The sequence below is a fragment of the Loxodonta africana genome, chromosome 1 (genome assembly GCF_030014295.1).
Source record: "Loxodonta africana isolate mLoxAfr1 chromosome 1, mLoxAfr1.hap2, whole genome shotgun sequence".
Lineage (NCBI taxonomy): Eukaryota > Metazoa > Chordata > Mammalia > Proboscidea > Elephantidae > Loxodonta > Loxodonta africana.
In genome coordinates, this window is record NC_087342.1 from 163,936,296 (window position 1) to 163,953,855 (window position 17,560).

The 17,560-nt window shown below is 33.7% G+C and overlaps 1 protein-coding gene across 5 annotated transcripts in view; it reads right to left on the reverse strand.

Annotated features, from left to right (window-relative positions):
* ASCC3 (activating signal cointegrator 1 complex subunit 3) overlaps nt 1–17,560 on the reverse strand; it is a 412,820-nt gene that overhangs the window by 392,291 nt on the left and 2,969 nt on the right. For 4 of the 5 annotated variants that reach the window (XM_064289237.1, XM_064289246.1, XM_064289242.1 and 1 more), the window contains exons 2-3: nt 12,273–12,397; nt 9,344–9,494 (exon numbers count right to left, since the gene is read on the reverse strand). In XM_064289237.1, coding sequence (XP_064145307.1) covers nt 9,344–9,494; nt 12,273–12,362 — 241 coding nt within the window. In that variant the 5' untranslated portion in view covers nt 12,363–12,397. Of the gene's footprint in view, nt 1–777; nt 867–9,343; nt 9,495–12,272; nt 12,398–17,560 lie in introns of those variants that run through there. The other variant, XM_064289248.1, reaches the window with a different exon arrangement.

Here is a 17,560-nt window from a genome sequence, read left to right on the forward strand (position 1 = left end):
AATGAAAGCAAACTGTCGGAAAACCATCCTATGTTCAACTCTGTAAATGTACATAAACTAAAGCAAACTGTCAGAAAACCTTGATCCTATGTCCTACTCTGTAAATGATACAATATCAATTCAATTTATAACTGTTTTGCTATAACCCCAAGTAATCTGATACATCTGCAGTCATCTAGTTTTCATTAAGTTATTCAGCTCTTTTATAATTTCTCTTATGAAATAGATATAACAAAATTCAAAACACAATCTAATTCCATCCAAAGCATTGTTCTATAAATGGTCTCCTGACTTAACCAAAGAGGGTTCACTGCCCTTTGTGCCATGACCTCACTGGGCACATACATCTACCGTAACATTTCATCCATGTACAAAAACTGTTTACCGATGGCTAGTAGTGGTACATCTAAAAAACCAAAACCAAACTTGCCATCAAGTCGATTCCAACTCATAGCAATCCAATAAGACAGAGCAGAACTGCTCCACTGGGTTTCCAAGGAGTGGCTGTGGATTCGAACTGCCCACCTTTTGGTTAGCAGCCAAGCTCTTAACCATTGTACCACTTGGTTTCCGTGGTGCATCTAGGGTATAATAAAATTATTCACTGACAGCCATATTTACTAGGTGCTACTCAGGGCACTTTGTAGTATTGCTTCACCTCACAACAACTATACAAGGTAAGAATTACCATCATTACATTATAGATGAGAAACCAGGGTTAGTGATACTAGTTAGTAGTTACCCACTAATAAATGACAGAACTGAATTTGTACATACATATATTAACTGAAACTTGAAATATCTCTCCAACTAGCTGTATAAGTCTCTTGAGGGCAAGTAGAATGTCTTATTCCTTCTCCACTGGTCTTGTATAGAGTAGGCATGGAATGACAAAAGAAACAAAAAATGAGGAAGGAGTGTGGAAATGAGAAAAAATAACAATGAAAGATCATCAAAGTAGACAGGACAAATCTAAAAGCTAGTACTTTCACAAGATAGAGAAATAATAAATCCTGGAAGTCTAATTAAGTTAAAAGTAGGCAAGAAAAACGGGAAATTTAAAGAATTTTAAGAGACTACTAGAACCAACTCTGTGACAATTTGAAAACCAAAAATAAAATCAACCACTTTCTAGCAAGGAAAATTTAAAAATTAACTGAAGAAAAATAGAATAGCTTAAAGCAATCAATCACAATATATAAAGACAGTAAACAAATGTCACTGCAAAAAGTATTAGGGCCAGGTGGATGCAGAGTTGAGTTTTATTTTAATCTTTAAAGACCAAATAATTCTAGCATTGTTGAAATTGTTGCAGGCCATTGGAAACTAACTTCACGAAAACTTAAAACCAAAAACCAGTAATGATGGTACCAAAGATATAGTTGTGGTATTTTAAACAAAGCATTAGCTTACTGAATCCACCAATATACCTAAAATAGACTATAAGGAAATAAGAGTTCATTCCAGAAATACAAAGGTAGTTCAATTATCAGGAAATCTAGCAATATAATCTACTCTCAAAAAAATTAAAGGAGAAATTTCTAAGTACAGAGATATGATTCCTGGAACTGAAGCACACATCTGATAAAGAAAAGACAACAAATGTGAAGAAAAAGCCATGTGATTAGCAGAGACTTGGACACTAATATTATCAGGCTGCTGAATCTAGGGAGTTTGTGATGGATAAAACAAACACTCTCGGTCTCTTTGTCACTGCAGTAGGTTATATTTGAGCTCAATACATTCCTCATGTACATAGTCTATGGATATGTAAAAGCCTAATAAAACATAAAATAGGCATGAAGATGATAAATACCAATTTATTTATTACATTTATGATACTGGTTACCAAGGACTGAGCAGGATGCACAGGAATCCTGACCACATTGGTAAGATTTTATTTCTTAAAAAAGAAAATCTGAACACAAACAAGTGTTAAGCTGAATGGTGAATACACAAGTATTTGTTATATTTTTTAAAAATCTTATTATCTAAAATATTTCATTAAAAACTTTGATATGAAAAAGTATAACTTTAGACTCATTTTTACTTTTTATTGAAAATAACAACATATACAGTACATATACAACTCAAAGAATTATCACAAAATGAACATACCTCTATAATCTGAGTAATTCTTCCCAGAAACAGATTATCAGCTCTCTTACACCCACTCCCAGTCATTATCTCTTTCCCCAAAAGTAAACTCTATCCTCACTTCTGATAACCATAGATTAGTCATACCCAGTTTTCAATTTTATGTAGATGGGGCCATAGGTATTCTTTTTGTGTCTGTCTTCTTTCACTCAACATTATGAGATTTTCATTCACAATGTTACATATAGCTGTAATTCATTATTGTCATGTAATAGTCTATACACCACAATTTATTTACCTATGCCACTACTTCAGTGAATCAGGTTGTTTCCAGTTCAAGGCTACTACAAAAACATTACCATGGACACACATATATGCACAGGCATTTTTATTGGATATTTATGTACCAAGATTTAGAATTTCATTTACCCAATCACAGCAGATGCTACAAAACAGTTAAACTCTACCGATAGTGGATGAGAATTCCTGTTGTTTCACATCCTTGAGCCTGATCAAAAATTGTATGTCAGTCTTTTCAGTGTTAACCATTCTAGTGGACATATAGTGACATCTCATTTCTCTGATTACCAGTGAGGTGGAGTACCATTTATTGACCATTCAGATTACCTTCTGTGAAGTGCTTGTTCAAGGCTCTTGCTCATTTTTAAACAGGATGATACGTCCTTTTCTTACCAATTTGTATGAGTTCTGATGTAATCTGGAATACAAGCTCTCTTTTTGGCTATATATGTGACAGCTATACTTCCCACACTACATGGCTTGCCTATTTACTCTTGATGAATAAAAATTATAAAATCGTAGTTCAACTTACCAATTAAGAAGCGCTGTTTTTCTGTTTAGTAACTTTTTCCATATAACAAGATCATGAAGATGTTCTTCTATATTATCTTTTAGGAGATTTATTGTTTTAAGCTTCATGTTTAGTTCCATAAGGCACTTGGAATTATTTTTATAGGCAGATTTTTTTCATATGTATATCCAGTTGACCCAAAAAGCCGTCCTATCTCACTACTCAATGGTCTTTGTAATAAATCACGTGTCCTACGATATGTGGGTGAGTCTCTGGACTCCATTCCATTCTCACTGGTTTGTGTGTTTATCCTTGTACTAAAGCCACACTGTCAAAATTAATGAGCTTTAAAGAAAGTCTTAATATCTGGTAGAGTAAGTTCTCTGACTTTAATTTTCAAGGTTGTTTGGCAGTTCTTTGTCTTTGAATTTCCAGGTAACTTTTAAAGTCAATTTCCACATACACAAGTACATACCCTCAAACACAAATCTGCTGAGATTTTGATTTGGATCACATTGAATCTACAGATAAATATGGGTGAAAATGATTTCTTTATAATAGTGAGTCTTCCAGTTCTTGGTATATCCTTTTTTTTTTTAAGATTTTCTTTAATTTCTCTCAAGAATAATTTCCTCAAGCTGAGGAAGTCTTCCTTAGCTTCTGTTAAATTTACTCCTGTTATTTGATGTTTTTTCACACTTTTGTAAATGGTATTTTTTTTAATTTGCTGCTAAGTAGAAATAAAATTTTCATACTCACCTTATTAAATTTACTTTCTACAAATAAAGTCACATGAATAGTGGCAAGTTTCCCCCCCTTAATCTTATACCTTTTCCTTCTTTTTTTTTTTTTGGTCTTATTACATTAATAAAGGTCTTCTTCAGTAAAGTGAGAAACAGAAGTGGTGATAGCAAGTATTCCTTTCTAATTCCACCAGAGTAGAAGGTTTCAACATTGAACCATTACATGTGAAGTTTGCTCCAGGTTTTATATGGATACCCTTTATCAGATTAAAAAAGTCATCTTCTATTCCTGGTTTGCTAAGAACTTTCATCAAAACTGGGTGTTAGGTTTCTAAAAAATGCTTTGTCTTCTTTTACTGAATAATCATGTGACTTTCAAACCTTTATTGCTTTGCCATGAATCACACTATTTTTCCCTATTTATTTTGAAAAGTTCCAAAGGAAAAGTGAAAGAAAAATGACCACCCATATATCCTCTAAAAATTGTATCTTTTATAATTTTATTTTTTCTGATTCAGGATTCAACCAAGAGTAATACAGTACATTTGATATTGTATGCCTTTAATCTCTTTTCATCTACAATAGTATCCGCATACTGTTTTTAATGGCATTATATCACATTCCCAAGTCCCTAAAGCCATCAAGGCATATAGATTTCTTGGTGTGAAGATTTTTAATGATGGATCTAATTTCTTTAATAGCTAAATGCTATTCAGATTTTCTAATTTTTTGTTTTCTCTTTTTGTTCATATTAGCTATTTTTGTCCTCCTAGTCCTTTGATCTGCCAAGAGTTCTGCTCAACTTCTTGTCCCCTAGCCTTCTCTTCTGGAATAGGCACTCATCTCTAGGGGAAAGTGGCCCAAATGCCAGAAAAATATTTCTGGGTTTACTTCTGCTTCCAGATTTTGGCCCCACAATTATTCATTGCTTTGGGAGCTCTCTAATACCTCCAAACAAATTTTATACTTCAGAGTTTTTCTAGTTATTCTCAGCAGACGGATGTTCCAAATTACCTTATCTGCCATTTCATGGGAAGTGAAAGTCTTTGAATAGTTTTTGGAATCTGTGATTTTCAAAATAGCTATTTTTCACAAATATTCCTGAATAACCTCCTGCCACATCCCATAAACAACGGGTCTTTATTATTTTAAATGTCTATCCTTATTTCCACAGACAGAATTGCCTGATCCTGCTAGTATCTTTTTATACTGTCTTTTCTAATCATTACTTTATAAACTGCTCTCCACCCTAGGTTCAGGTTCCTCACTTTTTAATAGTAAAAATTATCTTTCCTTGACAACTCAAGAACCATAATGGAGTTCCAAAATTCCTAAACCACACCTTGTAAAATACTTCTGTACAGACATGCAACCTACCTTTTGATTCATACTTTCTTAAAGACAAAGATATTGAAGGTAAGGTGCAAAACAATGTCAGAACCTAAATAAATCAGGAGTTATAGAGACAATGTAATTTTTGTGTCACAAAATAATTTGATTACTGAAAGAAACTAGTTCAGTTTTGGCTGGGTCTTGGTTTATATCGCATCTAAAGTAAAATCACTAGATCAGTGCATTGAGGAGTAAATTCAAAGATTCTGTTCTGGATCTGGAAGAGATATTCAGTTACAAAGCTGATGGGGCAACTGCGGGGTCTTTCTACTGACCTATCTACCATTCAACATCCTTATCCGTTTCTGCTCTAACTGTACATGTCTTACGAGTCTCATGAAATGATGATTTAAAATTCCAAGTAATATACATGGCTAAGACACAATGCATTTCGTTGACTGCAACTCTTAAACTTAACGTCTTTATTTTCAAAAACTTTTTACTTTGAGCATGTAAAATATATTGACAATGTTTCACCACCAAGAGGACATAGGTTAATATGATGGTGCTTACCCCCCAAAATGTATAGATAAAAAAGAAGATGGCTATGCCTGCAATGAATATTGGGATACATGAAGATTAAGGACCAAGAAAACTACTTTTAAAGTAGCTTATAATATTTTCTCCCTAAAAAAAAAAGCTAAGTATTATTGTTAAAATAATCTTGAGGGAACAATCAAATTGTAAAAAGGTACAAGAATGTGTTACATGTAAATGTGAGGGGGAAAATACTTAAAAATAACAAAAGAGAGAAAAGTTACAATTTTTAAGGCATCATCAGCATCACAGGCAGTGAAGACATAAAAAGCTGTTAGTTAAATTCTCAATACTTCATTTATATATAAAACATCTACTGTATCCCCTGCACAGTACTGGGCACTAGAGTACAGAGACTGAAGTCCCCGTACTGTGAAGGGGTTCACGGTCCATCACGGAGGAGACAGAGGTAAACAACAAACAATGAGAAAAGCACTTTAAAAATGTACAGGATAGGTGCTAGACTAATGGAATATCGTCTACTGAAGATCAGAGAGGACTCATGATGACATAAATGGAACCTAAGCCATTTCTTCAGAGATGAGCTTTTCCCCAGGTGAACCCAATGGAGAAAGTTATTTTAACACATGAAAGATAAAGAGAAAAAACAGTATGTGCTATTCAGAAAATTAACAGCAAAGTTTGCATATACTGGAGTAAAGGCTGCATGTGGAGGATGGCAGATGAGATGAAAAGGTAAACTGTGTCAATTCTTAAAAGAGCCTTTCCCATGTACCATCCTAAGGAATCTGGTACAAAAAATAAGTTGGGAATAACCATCAGCTTGGCCTTTAACAAAGATCAGTCTAGTGTGTGTGGAAGTTACAGTAGAAAGGAAGGCTGAAACAGTAGTTTATTGTAGTAGTTCAGGCATGAGATAGTAAAAGCCTGAATTAGGGCAATGTTAAACATGTAATGCGAGTAAATTTAAGAATAGTTGAGAAGTATAGAGAACATGACCTTTCAATATAAGAAAACAAAAGGTTTAAGTATCTAGGATTTTTATCATGCTTCTATTTCTATCTCTTAGAACTTTGATTCTAAGCCTCCCTTCACTATGAATCATGGGATTCACTTAACCTCCATGGGATTCACTTAACTTTCATTGGCCCTATTTCTTTATATACAAAATGAAGGAATTGGGCAAGATGTTCTCTGATGTCCCCTCCAGCTTAAAGCATCTAAAACTCTGGTTAATCAATACAGAGAGTCTTAAACAAGTGTTTCATACTATTTATTATACTAAAAACAATTAAATATAAGTTATTGTTATTTTCCTTAATCTTCTCATGCTACCTTTTTAACATAATTACACCAACATTACCTGTTCTAAAAGAGATGTAAGAGAAATCACAAAGACATTGTTCTCATGAAACTAATCTTTTCAAAGCTGCTGGTTATAACTACATTTCCAGTGTCGGCAGAATTTTCATTTGTAAAGAGGAGCTAACTTCAATTCAGCTATTAGTTTCACTCAGAGCTATCCAAGTTTAGCACAGCATTAAAAAGCAGGTGTAACAGATCATTTGCCTAAATCCAACACTAAGACTTTACCTGTCACTGGAAATACTCTTTTGAGATATTGCATCTAAAAACAAGCAATGCCTGAGAGCACATCAGTCCTTGAGTATGAATCAGATGTTTTCCCAACAGGCAAAACCCATAAGATTACATTTAATGGCTGGTACTTAAAGAAATGGTTCTTGATTTGTGGCCAGAGATATTCGGGAATGTAATCTAAAAGGTAACTTTTTAAAAATTCTTAATCTCTACCATTACTTATAATCTAGTTATGATACTGAAAAGGCTTGGTATTTTAGTACTGTTTTCACTAAATCATCTGGGGCATTTTTATAATGGAACTGAGGAAGAGGAAGGATAGACTGTACAGTGTTTGAAAAGTATTCATCACAGCCAGACACTGAGGTCCACAAAGGTTAAGGTCATAGTCAAGGTGACATAGGTGGACCACAGTCTTTGCATTTTTATCATTTTCCAATGAACCTTATTGCTTCTATATTCTTAAAATATTTGGTGTGATTTCATGCCAAATGTTATCATAAATCTCATCCAGTGTGCTGTATTTCCCTTTGGTTTAAGCATACTCAATTTCTGACTAAAGTCCTTGAATTTCAGAAGATAATCTCACTGTAAAAACAAGTATGACATTTATTTTGTACTTCCACAACTTAAAACAAAACTATGAGGACATTAAGTTCAATATCATATTAGATTACAGACCAAACCAAAAACCAAACCCATTGCTAGCAAGTCGATTCCATCTCATAGCAACCCTATAGGACAAAGTAGAACTGCCCCACAGAGTTTCCAAGGAGCACCTGATGGACTCAAACTGCAGACCTTTTGGTTAGCAGCCATAGCACTTAATCACTACTGCACCAGGGTTTCCAAATTACAGACCAAGACAGTTAAATAAAATATCCAAAAAAGTAAAAATATCTGAAGAAAAAATTTAAATATTTGACCATTATAAATAAGAAGTCTTCAAGTCTATGGGATATAACAGAAATACCCTTCCAAGTTGGCACAGGGAACGAAACTGCCAATTAACAGATGATGTGATGAAATACGGATCTAAATTTTCTCTCTACCAAGTAATTAACTGAGAACACCTTTTTATTTATTTATCCAGCGAATCTTCATTAAGATCCTAAAATATGTTAGGTACTATTCTAAGTACTGGGAATGGTATGTCAAAAAAGAAAAATAAGATCCCTATCCTCACGAAACTTACATTCTAATAACAAAACACAGGTAATCAATAAACAAGCAAAATATCAGATGATAAAAAATGCTATGGAGGATTATAAGATAAAGAGTGGCTGCATGTCAACTTGAGTTTGGATGGTCAGTGAAAGCTTCCCTGAGGAAATAATTTTTGAGCTGAGTTCACCACGACAAGAAACGACCTATTATGCTAAGATTAAGAATGAAGAATTCCCAACAAAGGAAGGAACATGTGTAAAGATCCCCCAAAAAGCCGTTTGGTGGGTTTTAGAAATTGACAGGCCATTGTGTCCGAAAGATAGGTGATGAGGACAAAAATGATACAAGGTCAGAGAGAAAGGTGGATGCCAGATCACACAGGGCCAGAGTACGAGTTTAGACTTTTTCTGAGCACAAACCTGCTCAAACTGGACACTATAGATATATAGTAGCTTTAAATATGCTTTTTAGCCATCAGTGTCTGGAATGATACGAAAAATTCCAAGGCACAAACTCAGGTGTTTGTTACCAAAGAATCACTTGTTTTCTTTTGTTTATAACCTTGGGAAGGTAATCTTAGTTAAGTACGCAGTATTAAATCCTCAAATTATAATTTTCTTCAAATGTAATCAATCAGTGAGAATGTTAGTGTGGTATGAGAAGTGCAGAAGTCAAAGTTCAGTTTCAGTTGCTGCCACTCACTGTATACTAGGTGGGCATCTATGATAAGAAGAGACAGAAATACAGGTTTTTAAGGTTCCTTCAAGCTACATTCCATGTTTAATTTACCCCGTATTTATTTCAATCATGACGGTGGTTTTCAAACCCCAGATAATTCCTGTGAACCCCTTATGTTGATGTATTATAATAGTTTACTTCTGGCTCTCCTACTCTATCAGAAGCTCCTTGATAGATAAGACTGTTTTTCGTAATTATGCATACTTGCCGAAAATTTTAGTCTTTTATTATATAACTTAAAAGGGTCTATTTTTGAACCTTAGTAGTTCTTTAAAAAACAAAACAAAAAAAACTATACCTATTTGTTTTGCAGCCTGTAATATATCTTTTAAGTCTTCATTTACACTTTGTACTTCATTCTTATCCAGATTTTCATTCAAAAATTTTACTATCTTCGTCCATGTCAGGCCCAAATCTAAATTTTTTTCATGAAGTTTGGATCGTTTCATCTGAAAAAGATTACATAATATAGAGAATTACAGGTTAAAGTTTTTCTCAAATCCACCATTTAACACATGTATTTTTTGCATTATGGTATACAAGTTGGCATTACCCATAAGAATTCAAAAGTCTATCTATTCACACCCAAATGTATGGCTCCCAGTAGTATTTTATTTAAATGTGATTTAACAGAATATCATTTGTTTAAAAAAGTGTTTAATAAAAGGTTCTCTTTTTTTTTTAAAGTTTTGATCACAACATATGCTCATTATGAAATTTTCACACAGCAAAATAAAAAGCAAAAAGTCCAACATCCAGTTAACAGCAACATAACATCCCGCATGCCCATTTCCATTTTTCTAACTGCTTGTTTTTAACATAGCTCAGATTATATTAAACTTTCAAGCTTTGTATCAAGTTTTTTTTAAACAGGCATTTAAAGAAAATTAGATTCCCATGACGGGTTCAATATATTCAATATATTACTTTCACACGAATGATTCTAGAACAAATTAGCCACACAGGAAATTTTTAACAACTATGAACACTCCTTTCTATAAATCTTTCCATGCTCGAGTCTCAAAAAAGATCCATGAGACTTCCATAGATCAAGTAGAAAACTAATTTTATCCCTGGTTGTACTAATGACATTGCGTAATTCACCATTACTTCGCTGCCTCAGTTTTCTAACTTAAAACAGGGCTAATTAATCTGGGTACAGGAGGAGAACGGGAAAAGGTAGAGATGAAATAAGATGGGCCATGAGTTGTTTAAGTGTTACCATGGGGTAAAAGGCATATAACATTTCATCTTACTTTTCCTTCTTGTGTATGTTGGACATTTTCCAAGATAAATAGTTAAAATAAAATGAGGCTAATTATATTTGCTACTTTCCTTCCCTAGAAAAAATGCTTAAAAGTCTACAAGAATAAGTGAAACTACACAGGATATGCATGTAACCTTTATACACTTTCAAAACGTAACATATCCTGTAGTATCCTTAACACGAAATAACTTGCAATGGACCTTTGCGGATGTGGAAACGGTTCAAGTTTAAGACGGCAATATTATTTAACTATACAGAATATATTCTTATTTTAATTGCTGTGAAAAATGAAAAATAGCTGCCATTGTAAAGAAGGTTAACTGTGTCTCTTGTCTAACAGAATTGTGTATCACTTCTGGGAGGAAATTTTTTCTCATCTAAAGACTGTTACAAATCTTTTCTTCCTAGTGTCAATCTTTAAGTGAAGTTATTTGATTTTAAAACTGCATATAAGAACTTTATTCAATAAAACTCCAACCTACTGGGAAATGATGTTATAATTCTACAAGAGTGAAATAAGGAGCCTACAATTAAATGCATATTTTTTGTTTTGTTTTCAAAGAGCATCTGGGCAACTGCTTCACATGTACAATTCATATAACTTCAAGCCTATAAAGTTCACAACATTATGGCTGGGCTTCTAAAATGTTTACACCTTCCTTATGAAATGTCAAGTAACTGTCTGTCTTTAAATGTCTCTATAACATGAATTCTGCTATTTAAGTTTCAATTTATTTTTAGAAATTACAGCAATTTAAAGATAATCTCAAAATTATCAAAAATACTTAAAAATGATATGAATGGCACCTGTTTTTCTTTTGTCTCTTCTGCCTTTTGAATTAGTAGCTGTACAAACTGTAAAACTGCACTCAAGAATAAGCTACAGTATCTTAAAGATAAAAAAAAAATAAGTTCATCATAGAAATGAAAACATTCTCACATTTACCAAATGATCAGAATCCATGTATCTAAGATATTCCTAAGGATCTGTCCTCTAAATATGCTATAACCACATATCCAGAATTTTCTGAAATCTTGATATCATATAATTTTATTTCTTCTATAATGGTGTTAAGATATAACTAAATATTATTTTCTAGCTTTGTAAGATTTATATAGATAAATATACCTATCAGAGCTCCTTATCAAATCATACGTCCTAATTTGTGGTTCAAAAAATACAGTCATTGAGCTTATGCAGGAAACAGACTAAAGATACTCCTTCAAAAGGCAAATTCTCTTATTTCAAAATGATCATCATTTTGACCTAGTAGGATCCAACTATGTTTGTAGGCGTCATATTAGTATTATTTATTATTAAAATTGGCTCATGCGCAGAAACCTTTTCTACACCTTAATTAATACTAAAGTAGGAGTCAGTTTTTATATAAAAGCCAAGAGAGTCTACAGTTTATGCACTTTTCTTTTTCACTAAAACCTGTTTCTGAAATTTTAGTCATAAAGTGACTATTTAAAGGACCAGTATTTAAAACTTAAATGCCTTCTTACCAATAATAAGGGCAGGACAGAAGCCAATTATGAGACCACATAAATCTAAGAGATTAACATTCATACTACTATTTTCCATGTTATATTACAGACACTGCTTCTACTCATTTGATAAGAAAATCACCAGAGACCTAAAACTTGCTCACAGGATCCAGAGGTAAATTATTAGATCCAATTACAAAATTAAATACAGCGGGGACCTCAGCAAAAACTACAAAAAATGAATAATCTACAATTCATTACCATAGCTTTGCTTACTGCCTTGAACAACAGAGTCATAGATGCTAAAGGTAAGCATTCTTCTAAGAAGCATCAGTACACCTACTCCCCTTCTTATTCTAATAGCAAATTAGATAAAGCTTCCATTTTAAGTGCACAGAACTGAGAAAAATAATGTCAAATATTCGTTAATACTCTGTGCTTATACTGGTCTTCATCTGAAAAAACTTACCTTTATGTCAGCCACTTCTCCCCTGTAATTATCTTGTTTGGTGACATTTGAAAAGGAGCGCAAGGCTCCTGTAAGACGAGGTAAAGCCATATATTATTCAATCAGTGATCCATACAATGAGAAATCTGAAAATAAAACAAAACAAGATGACATTTAGCTGTTGCGGGGGAGGGAGGAAAAAGCAAAGTAATTAAACAATTGACCTATACAAGAGAAAAAAAATCCAATTAGTTAAAAATGGCTACCAATGTTGAAAAATTTTCCTGACACATTCATTACCTCTGAAGAATTTTTGTTTTTGTTGTATTTTTTTTTTTTTATAATGCATCTGGTTATAGGAAAAAAAAAAGAAACAAACATAAACCATTTGTTTCCAGAGTATTACTATAACATTCCCTCAAAATGAATTCTATAGATTCCCAAGTACAGGCCTCAAATACTATACTATTACTGTAGAAAACATGGAAAGGTGAAAGCACTTGCCAATCTTTGCTCCATTTTTGTTTTATGCTTACAGATCTCACCTCATACAACTTTCCCCACTGTTATCAGAGTCATAACTCTTTTCTTGAAGCGCCATACATTTCCACCTAAATGCATCTGCAGTAGTGGTTCCCCCTATTTGTAATGCTCTTCCCCATGATGTTCAGATAACTGGCTCCTTGACATGTAGGTCTGAGCTTAAAAGACACCTCCTGAGAGAGACCTTTCCTGACCACCTAATCTAAGACAGGGTAGCTTCACAGTCACTGCCAATCAAACCACAAAATGTTAATTTTGTTTATAGGACTAACTAAAATTTAACATTTTCTTGTTTAGTTTTTATGTGTTGTTTTACCCCACAAAAAGTCAGCTTCATGATTAAAAAAGACCTGTATTCATTGCTCTCCCCTAGCAAACAGATCAGCACTGAGATTATCTTAGATACTCAATAATTATTTGTTAAATAAATAAAAGGAAGAAAAATGGAGAAAAGGAGATAACGGTAACAGGGAAACTGTGCAACAGGCAAGGAAAGAATTAAAGGAACTGGGGGAAGGGGAGAGAAAGTAGGTGACCTATCTAATCTTCTTGTTAATGTGCTAACAGCTAAACAACTAGCCTCCAAGCAAACAGATTAATAATATTTACTATGAGGAGCATCCTTATCTATGAAATACTCATAAAGTGTTGCTCTTAGTTGAAGATTGCTTATTAAAACAAATCTATAGTCTATAACAGAAACCCTGGTGGCATTGCGGTTAAGAGCTATAACTGCTAACCAAAAGGTTGGCAGTTTGAATCCACCAGGCGCTCCCTGGAAACTCTATGGGGCAGTTCTACTCCATCCTATATGATCGCTATGAGTCAGAATCAACTTAACCTTTTTTTTTTTTTTTTGGTTATAGTCTATACAGGTTTAAAAAATGTGGTTTGTAGACAATGTTACATAAACTATACAAGTCTTTAGAGCAGTGGTTCTCACCTAGGGATGATTTTGCCCCAAGGGGCCACTGGGTAAAACCTGGAGGTATTGTGGTTGTCACGTCTCGGAGGAAGAGTGGGCTACTGGCATGTGGGAGTAGATAGCAGGGATGCTGCTATACATCTTACAATGCACAGGACAGTCTCCCATGACAAAGAAATATCCAACTCAAAATGTTAACAGTGCCAAGATTAAAAAAACCCACTCTAAAGTATAAAACACAGACATTTTACAACCTAGACTTCTCACAATGTTAAACAACTCATCTTAATCAAGAGACCTCACTGATTATTTTGGCCAAAGAGTATGTGTGTGATGCAGGAAGGAAAGAACTAGGGGGCCATAAGGAATATCCCAGGCCCCTCCCTGCTACTACTGCTCGTCATGTTGGTTGCTTGTATCTTTGAAATTGTAAAGTTTAATACTTAGAAAAATCTCTGATTCACACATTAGAATAATTAGACATGAAATAACTGTGTGAAATGTTTAGCAAAAAATAATGAAAAACGAAAAAAAGAAATAAAGCAGGACCAGGCAAATTTGAAAATATAACTTTTAGAAATAAAAATATTAAACTATTGAATTTAATAACAATCAATGGGTAGATTTAACAAAAGATTAGACACAGCTAAAGAGAGATGCAGCAACCTGGAAGAGATCTAAAGAATAACTCAGTATATTATCAAAGACAGACAAAGTATTGATTAAGCAGGGCAAATAAGAACAAGTCCAAATATATCGATAATTACAATAAATTGTAAATGAATTAAATTTGGCAATCAAAAGACTGACAGATTAGATTGCTAAACAGCAATCAAGCAAATACTAGAGTAGGAATCAATGAAATTGGAAAAAAAAGAGAGAATCAACCAAAACTTTGTTCTTTGAATAGATTAATAAAATCGATAAACCTCTAGCCAGGCTAATCAAGGGAAAAAAAAAAAAAAAAAAGAGAAGACAAATCACTAACAACAGAAGTAAAATAGAAGCCATCACTACTGATCCCATGTACATTAAAGGATAATAAAAGAATATTATGAACAACTCTACGCTTACAAATTTGATAATTTGGATAAAATCGACCACTTCCTTGAAAGACACAATCTACCAAAATTTACACAAGGAGAAATAGATAACTTGAATAGAACTATAGCTATTAAAGAGGTTGAGTCAGAAGCACCAGGTTCAGATGGTTTCACTGGTAAATTGCACCAAACACTTAAGAAGAAACAATACCGATTCTCTACAATGTCTTTCAGAAAACAGAACCAGAGAGAACACTAACTCATTCTAGGAAGCCAGCATTACTGTAATACCAAAACGTGGCAAAGACATTACAAGAAAAACTATAGACCACTATCTCTCATGAATATAGATGAAAAAATCCTCAACAAATGTTAGCAAATCGAATGCAACAATATATAAGAATTTGACACAAAACCAAATGGGTTTTATCTTAAGTACGCAAGTCTGGTTCAACACATGAAAATCAATTAATGTAATTCATCACAACAACAGACTAAGGAATAAAAATCGCATAATCATCATCAATAGATACCAAAAAAGTATTTGACAAAATCCAACGCTCATTCATGATAAAAACTCTCGACAAACTACGAATAGAGGGGAATTTCCTCAACTTAATAAAGAACATGTACCAAAATAAACCTAGAGCTAACATCACGCTTAATGGTGAGAAACTACATGCTTTCCCCTAAGATCAGGAACAAGGCAAGGATGTTCCCTCTCTTACCACTCCTATTCCACATCATACTAGAAATACTAGCTAATGCAATAAAATGGGAAAAGGAAATAAAAGGTATAAATACTGGAAAAAAAGAAATAAAATTGACTTTGCACGTAGATGACATGATTGTCTTATGTTGAAAATCTCAACGTTTTGACCAAAAAAAAAACCCCTCAGGGAAATAAAAAAAAATAGAAAGTGATTATAGCAAGGCCCCAGGATACCAGGCTAATGCATAAAAGTCAATTGCTTTTCTGTATACCAGCAGTGAACAACTGGAATTTGAAATTAAAAATGCAACATCATTTACATTAATACCAAAAAAGGAAGAAAAACTTAGGCATAAATCTAACAAAACATGTGCAGTATCTCTATGAGAAAAACTACAAAACTCTGATGAAAGAAATCAAAAAAGATCTAAATAAATGGAGAGATATTTCATGTCCACAGATAGGAAGGCTCAACACTGTTAAGATGTCAGTTTTTCCCAAATTGACCTATAGATTCAATACAATCCCAATCAAAATCCAAACAAGTTATCTCATGGATATTGAAAAACTGATTCTGAAGTTTATATGGAAAGGCAAAAGACCAAGAATAGCCAATACAATATTGAAAGAGAAAAACAAAGTTGGAGGACTGACATGACCCAACTTCAAGACTTATTACAAAAAGCTATAGTAATCAAGACCCACCCAAAAAACCAACCCAGTGCAGTCAAGTTGAGACAGTGTGGTAAAATATCCATTAGATTTAGCATTTTAGCAATGTTCTTCCTGTGTTTTGCTTTTAATAAACACACAAAAAAGCCACTCTTCAAACTTCCTAATAATTCATTTTTATCCAAGCTGAAAAAAAAAAGGTCAAAATCAGTGACTTCGGATACTAACATTTTTACTTTTTTTAATCAGTGACAAAACCTCTACTTTGCTAAATTCAGGCTGACCAGGGAAACATTCACTGGCCAGGCATTATTTTTCCTTGCCTAAAGTTGATACTCTGAATGCTCTGACGAAGCCAACATCTCAACTACACCATCCAAGGGTACAGAGTAGTTTATGCCTTGTTTTTCCCCAGCACCTGGCATGGTTTGGGGCCTGTGTCAAGGAGTTCAAAAAATATTTGTTCAATGATGTGCACTCAGAGCATAAATCTGTTAAGCTGCTCAGAAATGATTTTAGGCTATTACTTACCACCTGAATTTCGAGAGCCCAAGTAAACCCATTGCCATCAAGTTGATTCCAACTCATAGTGACCCTATAGGACAGGGCAGAACTGCCCCATAAGGTTTCCAAGAAGTGGTTGGTGGATTTATATTGCTGACCTTTTGCTTAGCAGCACAGCTCTTAATCACTTCGCCACCAGGGCACCAGAATTCAAGCCCTCCCCCTCTCCGAAAAAAAACCCATTGCCGTCGAGTCGATTCCGACTCATAGCAATCCCATAGGACAGAGTAGAACTGCCACATACAGTTTCCAAGGAGTGCCTGGTGGACTTGAACTGCCAGCCTTTTGGTTAGCAGCTGTAGCACTTAACCACTACGCCACCAAGAATCCAAGCAGTGTTAATATATTTGCAAATATTTCTTCACTCTCTTAGTCATTCGCTTAATACTAACAATAATACCTGAAGATTTCAAAATGACCTAGAAGTCTTTGGAAATGCTAGAGAACATTATCACCCACTTCCCAGACTACTCAATAATCCTGAGATAAATTACTTTCCTTCTTTTGAACGTTTGGTTTAACAGAGCAGATATTACCCAAAATTAAGATAATCTTTAATTCATATGGTTAAAAGTAGAGGTTCCTCAACAATATGAATTGATTGCATTGGAATCAATTTGGGAACTTCTTTAAAATACACATTTCCAGACATTACTACCAGACACTCTGCTTCAGCAGTTTAACAACCTTTGGTTTAATCATTAAATAACCAGAAGTGAACTATCTCTTCCTCAAATATAAATATTTCTTGGCAATTATCTTGTTAACGTATATCCTTAAAATGTTTACTGTTAATTATAAATTTTTTACATATTACTAGGTTTTTAAATTATACTTTTCTCCAAATTTC